The sequence below is a fragment of the Henckelia pumila genome, chromosome 1 (assembly GCF_033568475.1).
Source record: "Henckelia pumila isolate YLH828 chromosome 1, ASM3356847v2, whole genome shotgun sequence".
NCBI classification, from domain to species: domain Eukaryota; kingdom Viridiplantae; phylum Streptophyta; class Magnoliopsida; order Lamiales; family Gesneriaceae; genus Henckelia; species Henckelia pumila.
The window spans coordinates 85,430,643-85,442,944 of record NC_133120.1 but is presented as its reverse complement, the minus strand read 5'-3'; the positions used below and the strand labels follow the sequence as shown (position 1 = coordinate 85,442,944).

The 12,302-nt window shown below is 40.4% G+C and overlaps 1 protein-coding gene across 1 annotated transcript; it reads right to left on the bottom strand.

The window, feature by feature from the left end:
- Positions 1 to 8,312: 8,312 nt before the first annotated feature.
- Positions 8,313 to 10,016, bottom strand: LOC140875051 (1-aminocyclopropane-1-carboxylate oxidase homolog 1-like). The gene is made up of 3 exons (XM_073278597.1): positions 9,437 to 10,016; positions 8,842 to 9,163; positions 8,313 to 8,757 (listed from the first exon to the last, which is right to left on the bottom strand). Exons 1-3 carry the CDS (start codon positions 9,937 to 9,939, stop codon positions 8,506 to 8,508), a joined length of 1,077 nt encoding a protein of 358 aa, XP_073134698.1. The 5' UTR covers positions 9,940 to 10,016; the 3' UTR covers positions 8,313 to 8,505.
- Positions 10,017 to 12,302: the final 2,286 nt, after the last annotated feature.

Genomic DNA, 12,302 nt, shown 5'->3' with positions numbered 1-12,302 from the left:
ATCAATCCGCGGCAAAGGATATTTATTCTTGATGGTGACACGATTCAACTGCCTGTAATCAATACATAATCGCATCGATCCATCTTTTTTCTTGACAAACAAAACAGGTGCTCCCCATGGAGAAACACTCGGACGAATATATCCCTTATCAAGCAGATCCTGTAACTGCTGTTTCAATTCCCTCATCTCTGAAGGTGCCAGACGATAAGGTGCTCGGGATATAGGCGTAGTTCCTGGTACTAGATCAATACCAAATTCAACCTCTCGAACCGGAGGAAAACCAGGAATCTCATTAGGGAATACGTCAGGAAACTCGCTGACAACCGGTAGCTGATCAATACCCGTACTACTCATGGACATATCAACTGCATAGATGAGGTAGCCCTCCCCACCTGACTCCAAGACATGACATGCCTTCAGAGCCGAAACAAGTGGCATCGGAGGTCGTGCACCCTCACCATAAAAGTACCAACTATCACCCTCAACGGGATGAAACTGTACCAGACGCTGATAACAATCCACAGTAGCGTGATACAAAGTCAGCATATCTATTCCCAAGATACAGTCAAAATCCGTCATCGCTAATATCATCAAATTAGCCGATAACACATTACCCTCAAACTCCAGAAGGCAACCCATCACTAGATGCTTAGTTACTATCTCTTGCTCCAACGGAGTAGATACAACTAAATCCATATCTAATGATACATAAGGTAATCTATGTCTCTTAACGAAGCGACTAGAAATAAAGGAATGCGATGCTCCAGTATCAATTAATACAAGTGCAGGAATACCACATAACAAGAAGTTACCTGCCAACATGCGATCGCTTCCCTCAGTAGCCTGCTCCTGAGACAGAGCAAACACCTGCCCTTGAGTCTGGGGATGATAACCAGAAGAACTCTGTGGTGCTGGCTGCTGACGTGGAACAATAGAAGCCTGAGATCCAACCTGTGATCCCGATCCACTAGCAGAACCCATGCGCTGAGGACAATCTCTCCGCAAATGTCCCTGCTGACCACAAATATAACAAGCACCAGTACCTCTCCGACATGAAGCTGCAGGATGCTTCCCTCCACAATGGCTACAAAACTCCTCCTTCTTCTTCTTCTTCCCAAAACGGAACATACCTCGTGAACCACGAGATCCAGATGAAGTAGTAGGAGTAGAAGAAGACGTAGGTCCGGATTGCACAACAGATTGAGCTCGAGGCTCAAAAGATCCACTAGGCTGTGCTGGCATCATCAATTGTGCACGCCTGTTGCTAGTCTCCACAAGACGGCAACGGTTCACCAAAGTCTCAAAAGATACCGGGTCATCACAGACGACAACCTGAGAGTAGATATCTTGGTTCAAACCTTGTAAAAAGATATCGTACTTCGATGCATCACTCTCATTAATATGAGGACTGAAAGGTAGCAGATCAAGAAATCGTTGCTGATATTGATCAATAGTCATTGATCCTTGCCTCAGAGTCAGCAACTCCATAGATCGTGCCTGACGAACAGCTGGAGGAAAATACAGTTTCTGAAACTGCTGACAGAAATACCCCCAAGTCACCTGTCCTCTCTCAGTACGTGCCTGAGCAGCTTTGGCATCCCACCAAAAACGTGCTCTATCCTCTAGAACGAATTCTAGAACTTCCAATTTCTGCTCCTCAGTACACTCGAAAGCTCGGAACGTGCTCTCAAGTTTAGACATCCAGCTTCTAGCTTGTTCAGGATTCTCGCCTCCCACTAAGGGTTTCGGTCCTACTTGCATGAACTTTTTGATAGAGTAGCGACGTCTACCCTCATGATGACGATGTTGATCATCATGATGGCGGTGATGACGATGATGATGACCACCTCCCTGGCCAACACTACCGTGACTCTCGTCAGCCATATCCTGAAAAGAATTGCACATTAAAACCCCAAATGCGCAAGAATTACTCAAGACTAAACTAAATCCCAAGTACTAATCCCAAAATCTATGCATGCTCTGATACCAAAAATGTAGTGACCCTGCATGAAATCACCTACTAACTGGCAACTAATAGCATGCATTAAACTTAATACAGCAATATACTTAACAGAGTAAAAACGTGCGGAAACTTAACTATAAATTACATATCAGCTTAGTAATATAATTCAGGCTTAAATCTGTAGTGATACAACCAAATCGAAATCTTAAACAGTAAACATTATACAGCTATATCGAATCCTGCTGTATAATAAAATCCTCAAGGCTCCTGCTCCCTAGTCCTGCCTTGAACTACCAGCTCCGTCCATCCTGCGACCTGCCCCATGGAATAGGGTGTCCAAGATAACAACTAAGACGTGAGCGCTACGCCCAGTACATAGACATGAGTAAACATATGTATATAATGCATGCAACATGATGACTGGTAAAAGATCATCTGAAAAATCATGCTCAGAACCGGCGCCATATGAGTGCTGCCACCGCACGGATCAACCTCTGGGTGCAACCACACTCGTCTAGTACACCAGAGTAGACAGACATAAATGTCCCCGCCGTCGCGGTACCCTCAGTGACAGACTATCGAGTATAGAGCTGAGCGGCTCTATAATCAGGTATAACAAGGTATAGGCTCAACGTGTATATGCACATGACATATGAGTATAGAAGACGGTAAAGCATACATCATGCCATATAATAATGCCAAATAAATGCAACATATAAACATGTATACTCGCTGGCAATCTCAGTCAATGTGTACGTACCTCTAGGCTAGTTCAAGTAAAGTAGATCCTAGGTTCCAAGCCTATATTCAAAAGTTCACCGTATCACTACATAAATTCTATAAGCCTTAACTAAGCTAATAAGTACTCCCAAAACTTAAATAGATTCCCGAACCATACCTTCGTCCGTCGATAGCCCTTTGAAGTCGCTAGTCCCGGATGACTATAACCACACCTTGGTTATTCCAGAACCTCTATTATAACCGATAGGGCCCTCAAGTGTATAACTCACACTATATAACTGAAGAAGGAAACTCGGGAATTCGTAATTAAAAATGAACTCTGAACGGCCCTATTTATAGCCAAATTTCTCGGCCAGGATCGGAACTTCCGATTTCGGGATCGGAGCTTCCGATCCAGCTCATTGCGTGCATGTCTGCCACGCCAGGATCGAAACTTCCGATCTACGATCGGAGCTTCCGATCTGCTCTATGACCGACACTTGTCAAAACTTGCGACTGAGTCATCGATCATTTTTGATAGCTGGGGATCGGAACTTCCGTTCCAGGATCGGAGCTTACTATCCGGGATCGGAGCTTACTATCCGGCCCAAAATGAAAAAGCCCAAATTTTATTTCTGCAAAATGAAAAAGCCCAAATTTTATTTCTGAAGTCCAATAACACTCCGAAATTGGTTAAATACCAACCCTTAATCATGTTCATCATATTATTATCTTAAAATGGTATCTGGGTTACTACAGCCCCCGTCTTATTTGTCAAGAAGAAGGATGGAAGCATGAGACTGTGTATAGATTACAGAGAACTCAACAAGATCACAATCAAGAACAAGTATCCTCTTCCAAGGATAGATGACTTGTTCGATCAACTTAAAGGAGCTACTGTTTTTTCCAAACTAGATCTGCGGGCGGGCTATCACCAGTTGAAGGTCAAGGCAGAAGATATTCCGAAGACGGCTTTCCGAACAAGATATGGGCACTACGAATTTTTAGTAATGCCGTTCAGCTTGACAAATGCCCCTGCAGCATTTATGGACCTCATGAACCGAGTGTTCAAACAGTTTCTTGATAGGTTCGTGGTGGTTTTTATTGATGATATCCTCGTATACTCACCTAGTGAAGAGGATCACAAAGAACATCTTCGTATTACACAACAAACCTTAAGGGAGAATAAACTCTATGCCAAATTCAAGAAGTGTGAATTTTGGTTAAGGAGTGTGGCATTCTTGGGACACATTATCTCAGCAGCCGGAGTCTCAGTGGATCCCAAGAAAGTTGAAGCAATAACAGACTGGCCCAGACCCAAGTCAGTGACCGAAATTCGAAGCTTCCTGGGGTTGGCTGGCTATTATCGAAAATTTGTAGAAGGATTTTCCTCAATAGCTATACCTCTTACAAAACTCACCCAGAAAAACGTAAAGTTCGATTGGAATGAAGACTGTGAAAAGAGTTTCGGGACCTTGAAAGAAAGGTTAGCATCTACACCAGTACTAGTGCTACCTGAGGAAGGAAAAGATTTTGCAATTTATAGTGATGCATCAAAGGAAGGTTTGGGATGCGTGCTAATGCAAGAAGGGAGAGTGATCTCCTACGCATATAGACAATTGAAACCTTATGAGAAAAACTACCCCACTCATGATCTTGAGTTAGCGGCAGTGGTGTTCGCACTGAAAATTTGGAGACATTACCTCTACGGTGCCAAGTGTGAAATTTTCACTGATCACCAAAGTCTCAAATATTTATTCACGCAGAAGGAGCTGAATATGAGACAAAGAAGATGGATCGAACTCTTAAAAGATTATGATCTAATCATAAGCTACCATCCAGGTAAGGCCAATAAAGTGGCTGACGCCTTGAGTCGAAAAGACATGAGCAAGAAGATTCTAGCTTCATTAATGGCTCAACCGTGTCTCCGAGAAACAGTCAAATTGAGTCAAGAGCTGGATCCGTCGTTGGCTGAGTTCAAGAAACAAATCAAAGAGGGAAAATTACCAGACTTTCAAGTGGATGACAAAGGAGTCCTTTGGATGAAAGGACGTTTGTGGGTACCAGACGTCAATGATCTTCGGAATGAAGTCATGTCTGAAGCACACAAGTCAAAGTTTTCAGTACATCCGGGGAGTACAAAGATGTATAGAGATCTAAAAGGAAATTTTTGGTGGAATGGAATGAAGAAGAATGTCGCAGAATTCGTCTCTAAGTGTCAAGTATGCCAACAGGTTAAAGCAGAACATCAGCGACCTGGAGGGCTACTCCAACCATTAAAAATCCCGAAATGGAAATGGGAGCACATTTCCATGGATTTTGTGGTGGGACTCCCTGAATCAAAACAGAGGCATGATGGTATTTGGGTTATCATAGATAGACTCACAAAATCTGCGCATTTCCTACCAGTGCGCATGAAGTATAGTTTGGACAAATTAGCTACGCTATATATGGATAATATAGTTCGGCTACATGGGGTTCCAGTCAGTATCTTGTCTGACCGAGATCCAAGATTTATATCGCGCTTTTGGAAGAGCTTTCAGCAAGCTATGGGGAGTAAAGTTACACTCAGTACGGCTTATCACCCTCAAACTGATGGCCAAACTGAGAGGACAATCCAAACCCTTGAAGATATTCTGCGGGCATGTGCTCTGGATTTCAGAAGCAATTGGAGCGAACATTTACCTTTAATTGAGTTTGCTTACAACAACAGCTACCATAGCAGCATTGGAATGGCCCCGTATGAAGCACTGTATGGGAGAAAATGTCGTTCTCCTCTCTATTGGGATGAAGTCGGAGAAAAGGCTGTTATTGGACCCGAAATTATTCAGGAGACAGTGGGAAAGGTTACAATAATCAAAGAAAAACTTAAAGCTGCACAAGATCGCCAGAAAAGTTGGACAGACTTAAACAGGAGACCTTTGGAATTTGAAGTAGGCGAAAAGGCTTACGTCAAACTTTCTCCTATGAAAGGAGTCGTGATATTTTGCAGAGCTGGAAAATTGAACCCAAGATATGTGGGACCATTTGAGATCCTCGACAAAGTAGGAACATTGGCTTATCGACTAGCTTTACCACCTGCTATGTCAAGGGTTCACAATGTGTTTCATGTTTCACAGCTAAGAAAGTATGTTCCAAACTCAAATCATATTTTAGAAGCTGAGCCACTAGTGACTGATGGTAATCTGAATGAAGAGCTGAAATATGAAGAAGTCCCTATTCGAATAGTGGATACCATGGACCAAGTCCTTAGGCGAAGGACCATCCCTTACGTCAAAGTGCAATGGTCAAATCACACTGAAAGAGAAGCTATTTGGGAGTTGAAAGAAAAGATGCAAGAGAAATATCCCTATTTATTTGAAGAGCAAGTTAATTCAAGTTTCGAGGACGAAACTTCTCATAAGGAGGGAGGGATGTGAAATCCCGAAACTTAGTCGGCAAGATTACGCTAATATGGAAAGATCTCTTCTTACCTTTTTCCAAGATCTGATGACCGAGATTTTGGACACAAATCTTGTATTGGCAGAAACCGAATCAAAGTTTATGGAAACAGAATTTTCTCTCCCTCAAGACTCGGGATTTAGAGCCGATATTGAGCCTTCTATTTAAGTGCAAGAACAGACTCTCTTCAGCACTTTTTCTCTCGGCTATACACCTCCCGAAACCTCCCACAGTCTCTCAAAAATTTTACCTGCGGCTGAAAGTTCTCGAGCCATAGTATCTGAACAGTTTCACATCGAGACTGCTCGAAGTCGAACGCCGTAGTCGCTGGAAATTCGAACGTCATAGCTGCTGAATTTTCAAGGTTCTACCGCTGCCGAAGTTGATACACATCTGGAACAACTCGAGTCGGTAAGGTGATTCTCTTCTCTGCCCAGTTTCGAAAATGGTGGCTCAATATTTTTACTGATTCTCTCCTTGTTTTCGAAGGGTAAGACTAAGGTTTTAGGAGAAGGAAACTGCTCAAGTTTTGTCCGATCTTATTTGGCCAGTCTCGATTCAAGGTGAGTCACCAAACTTTCAAAAGTTTCGAGAAGATTGTGGTTGTGTTTGGTGCAAAGATGTGGACCAATTCTTTTACCCCACTCACACGTGATTTTGATTAGGAAATTGGGAGGATTTATTATTAAGAATTTGGTCCACTAGCCTGCCAATTCCCGAAGAAGCAAATCGGAAATTTCAAGTTTCGCTGTTGAAGTTTTTCGCCCAAAGCTTCGCATATAATACAATATTTGATCTCGCAAATTATAACGGTAAGTGGGCTTATGTTTTAAAATTATATGTATGTTTTACAAAATTCGATCGCTCATGTTAATCGTTGGAATTTTGTTATTTAATATTGTTCATGATTATGATTTGTTGAAAATATGTTTTGACACTGTTATGACTCGAGTTAGGAGTGGAAAGGAAATTTCCGAACCATGTTATGTTATGGCCCTGATACGGTGGGTATAATAACCGTTCTATGACCTCACCCCTTAGAGGGATTACATATAGGGGACTGATCAGTTAGCCACGAATAATGAGATGAATTTCAGTGTCTTGTCAAAAATTATGTTATATCATGTCAAATATGTTATGATGTTGTTTATGCCATGTTATGTTAAGACATGATATGAATGTTTATGATTTGAATTATGCCATGAGTTTTGAAATAAATATATATGCATATTTTGGTATGAACGATCGGCCCCTACTTGCTGAGTGTTTCCCAAAACACTCACCCCTTACTTTTTCCCTTCCAGATGATGAAGATGACGATTTAGAGGATCGTGAATAAGACATGTTTTGGGGATGGTGATAGAGGAATATTAAGACTAAATTTTGTTATTTTTATTATTGGGATTTTTGCATTAATATTTTGTTATTAAGTTTTTAGACGCTTTCGCATTGGTTTTGTTATTTTGGATTTATCGAGTTGTAAGACAATGTTTTGAAGTTTATTTATGAAAATAGACTGGTTTGGTTTATACTGTACTACGAGACTGGTTGTTTTATAATTTGTATGAATTTGAAACAACGCCGGTGGCCCGTCTCGGTCTCGGGGCGTGACAACATCCATTTAATTAATATATAACTATGCTCTTCAAATTCTTAAAGTATAGTTGTTATTATTATTATTATTATTATTCAGCTATGTTTCTTTAGACTAATTTGTGCACACTTGCGTTGAGTCGCGTGCTTAAATTAAACAAGTTAAAAAATAATGGGTTAGTTTAAGGGGTGGGGGTGACATTGATTTGTGATATGAAAATGGCAAGAATGGAAACAAGGGCCACAAATTGAAGGAGTGGAGATGGTTAGTGCTGTGAACTTAGATGAAGATGACGCAGATAAGACATTGATGTAGAGCAAGGGGCGAACGTGTGTGTATATATTTGATCGTAATTTTTTTTTTTTTTTAAAAAATAAACACACCGTTCATTAGATAACACGTCATGAATTACAAGTTTCTCCAAATCTATTTGATTGTAATATTTTTTTATAGTTATGAGAATAATTTGATCCATATACAATTTCGATGGTGCTACAATATTTTGTTATTTATTTGGAACTAGAAGATGCTACGATAGACAATAGACGTACACCAGTAAAATTAAGAACACGCCACTGGTAGGCTTGGTACTACTCTTGGACCAGCGCCATTTAGTTGTATATCACTTTTGTTGTTGTTGTGTTCGAACTTGTCGTTTGGAATCAAATGGAATTTTTTCACCAAATATACAATAACGATAAAAATGCATAAACTTTAAAGTCAAGAAACACAGTATATAATTCTGATCAAATTCAACTTCTAGATATGTTAGCTCCGAGTGTCAAGCTTAGATCTTGAAATGGAGCAAGGGAGAAATACCGTCAAGACCTTTGGAAAAAGAGTAAGAAACATACTCCTGCACCGTAGTTTCCCTATACTTTGGTGGATCAACTTCGGATACCAAATCCTGTATTGGACCATACACCTTTGAGGATGGCCTGAAAGATGTGCTAAAGAAACAGGCCACCGATACTCGCGGACCTTGACGATTCGCTACCACTCTGTGCTCCACGCTTTTGAATTTGTCATTTGATACAAGCTGTGTACAGAAAAGTTCAAGAACCATTAATCTATCCAGTATATGCGATATAGGAGATTACCTGATAAGAAGAGATTATATTACCTGCAACAGATCTCCAATATTAATCACTAATGCACCGGGCACAGCAGGAATATCAATCCATTGATTCTCAACCAAAATCTGAAGGCCACCAATTTGGTCTTGTAAAAGAACAGTGAGGAACCCATCATCTGTATGTTTGCTTGCTCCCAAGGTCAATTCTGGCTGTGGACATGCTGGATAGTAGTGGCCTATAAATGTGAGACCATTTGCACATTCCATTTCTGTTAAACGACCTGATTCGAGACCAAGAGCCTCGGAGAGTAGCGCGAATAATCGGAATCCTAGGCTCATCACATGTTTTGAATACTCGATTTGTATGTCTCTGTAAATGAATCCGACTATTACCTTGGAAAGTAGCAAGAATAATAAGACTAACTATGTATTTCTGCACCAAAATTTGATGGATTGGATTTGAATTCGTGATATCAGAAGCTAAGTTAATCGATTATATATGAGGTTGAAATTTGTGTCTTGGACTCTTACAAAATTCTGTAACTAGCTAATCTAATAGATACTGGGAAATTCACCAAAACATTTACGCATATGTACATTAATATTTGCTAACTCAACTACAAACTACGAGTACTCCTCATACCTGCACGCAGCCGGCAAATCTTCTTCCTCCGGCGGATTTGGAGCCATGAAACAGAAAAAAGTATCCCTCCAGTTCGCCGCGGCTGCAGTATACAGGTCAAAATTACTATTATACACGAATTTTCTCGTGCCATCACGCGTGTAAAATGGTTTCTTGATTTCCGTATCTTGCTCAAAGAATCTCCTCACCCCGGAAAGCATCTCCTCCAGTACACCCAAGGGGATCCCATGATTCAGTATTTGAAAAAACCCACAAGTCTCCGATGCCCGCCTGATATTTGCTACGACATCCTCGTGCAAGGTTCGATCATTCTCGATTCCTCCAAGATCAATGACAGGAATGATGAAATCCGTGTTCTTGTTTGACTTGTGGATGGTGTGGCCGTTTGGAAGAAGGAATATTGGAGGGAGTGTGACGAGTCCTGCATCGACTAGTCCCTTGACACCCGATTTTGTGTCGTCGAACTTTTTTAGCTCGCGGGTTCGGTCGAATTCCGATGACATGCTCGCTGTTTGTTGCTGGATGGAAAGAGGGGAGATGGAGTGAAGTGTGCTTTCCCTTATTTTGATGCCATAATTCATAAAGACGTTTGGGATAGATATTTTTTTGGGCATTCAATTTTGAAAATCGTTGACTTCGCTAGGTGCTGTTTGTAATATCATTACATGCTACGCCTTGACTGTTACTTGAGGTGTAACAATCAAAGAGCTATGATACATCTAAGTAAATCCATGTAGTTCATGTTGGAAATATTAAATTTATAAAATTATAGCCAGAATCGTCATGCAAATCATTAAGATTAATCTAAAAAACTTAAAGCGAAAGCATATCTGAAGTCATGGTCTTAAATCTGTAAAAATTTGTAGAGAACGACTGGTTGTGAAACGCCTAATGCTAATAAATGCGGAATTTTTTTTTTTTAATAATCTATAAATAATACTATACATATACGCACATACATATATATATAAACATAAAAGAAATAATTTTACTACATAAAAAAAAATAACTTAATTAATTGCTGAAAATATCCTTATGCAAGAACTAAAAATACTAAGTTTGATAATTCAACATTCTCATAATTAAAATAATAAAAAGAAGAACTTGTTTAAAAACTCAGCATAATAAAATAAATGTTTCTTAAACATCAACTAAAATCTGCGACAGTCACGGGGTCCACTGCTCCGTGAGCTCATACGTCCTCACCACCGGTAGGAGCTACATAAAAGTCATCTGTCTCACCTGCACCATATAAGCGTAGTGAGCCTATGGGCTCAACATGTCTAATCCTTTATAACAAGGTTAAAAATAATGCATCACATAATTACTAATACATATACATGTACATGAGCATGCATGGAAATATTTTCATCACATAATAAAACTGCTGAATCATAAACTGAATCATAACCATAATCATAAACATATTATTTCTTTATCATATATAACATAATTGAGCAATGCTTTTGAAACCTGAAGATGGTCCTATCCATAAGTGTGATGCTCATGTGTCGACTGATCAGTCTCATAAACCAACGTACGATGGCGGTGATAAATCACCTCCTATGGTAGTAAACTACCGAATCATATGGTGGATAACCACCCCTATGGTAGTAAAACTACCGAATCATATGGTGGAAAACCACCCCTATGTCACACATACTTCAATTTCTACCAAAATATTTTATTGCTCATCATTTACATAATTATATACATAAAAAATTTCATGAATGCATGCACTGAAAATATGTCCGTAATATATATTTAATTAATTTTTCATAATATACTTAAAATAGACTTCATGCATAAAAATAATTAAATATATATTTCGAACTTATTTATTTTTCATGGGTTGGTCCAGACTGCTGGTCTCTCTACTAAACCCCTTAACTGACTTAAAGCCCATTAACTAACTTAAAGCCCATAATTAAATAAATAATTTTAAAAATTATAATTTTTACTAAAATAAAGTACTTAAATGTTTTTGGGCTTAAATAAAAATATTTAGGCCCATAAACTAATTAATTCATAAAAATTCATTGACTGGCCCATAAAATCACTGACTGACCCAAAAATTCATATGGGCTCACGAGCACATAAAAATCATTGGGCTAACTTAAAAATAATTTTGAAAGCCCAAATAAAATTATTTGAAAGCCCAAATAATTTTATTTCAAATTAATTGGCCCAAAACCAATTAAAACATAATATATTTAAAAATTAAAAATACTCGAGCCCGGCCCACCTAACCCGGACCCGAACCGACCTGACCCGACCCATGACCCTACTGACCCAACCCAGGCCCCAACCCGACCCGGGAACCCAACCTAACACCTAACCCGATCCCAACCCCTCTCATCCTCTCGGCTACGGCAGGCAGCAGCCATTCCATGGCTGCTGCTGCCCCGGTCCGGCCACCACTGGCCGGACTTCCGCCGGCAGGACCTTCCGAGGGTCCTGCCGGTTCAAACCCAGCCTTGGCTCGGCTGAGTCATGGCCTAGCATGACCAGTCGAGCCTCCCTTCCACCAAACCCTAAACTGCCGACTCCCAAGACCCATCTCGATCCCAGCCTTGAACTGTAGTAGCCCGAACCCTAATTGAGTAATTAAAGGATTAATGCTAATTAAATAAATTGGGGATTGGACGGATCGGAAGCTCCGAAGGGACGATCGGATACTCCGATCGGGATCGGAAGCTCCGATGAGGATCGGAGGCACCGATGATATTACGTCATCCATGACGTGTGGTTGGATCGGAAGCTCCGATCAGGACCGGAGGCTCCGATCACCCCTATCCGGAGTCATCAAGTGATATTTTGACACGTGGCAGATCAGGATCTTCGGAAGCTCCGATGGCAGGATCGG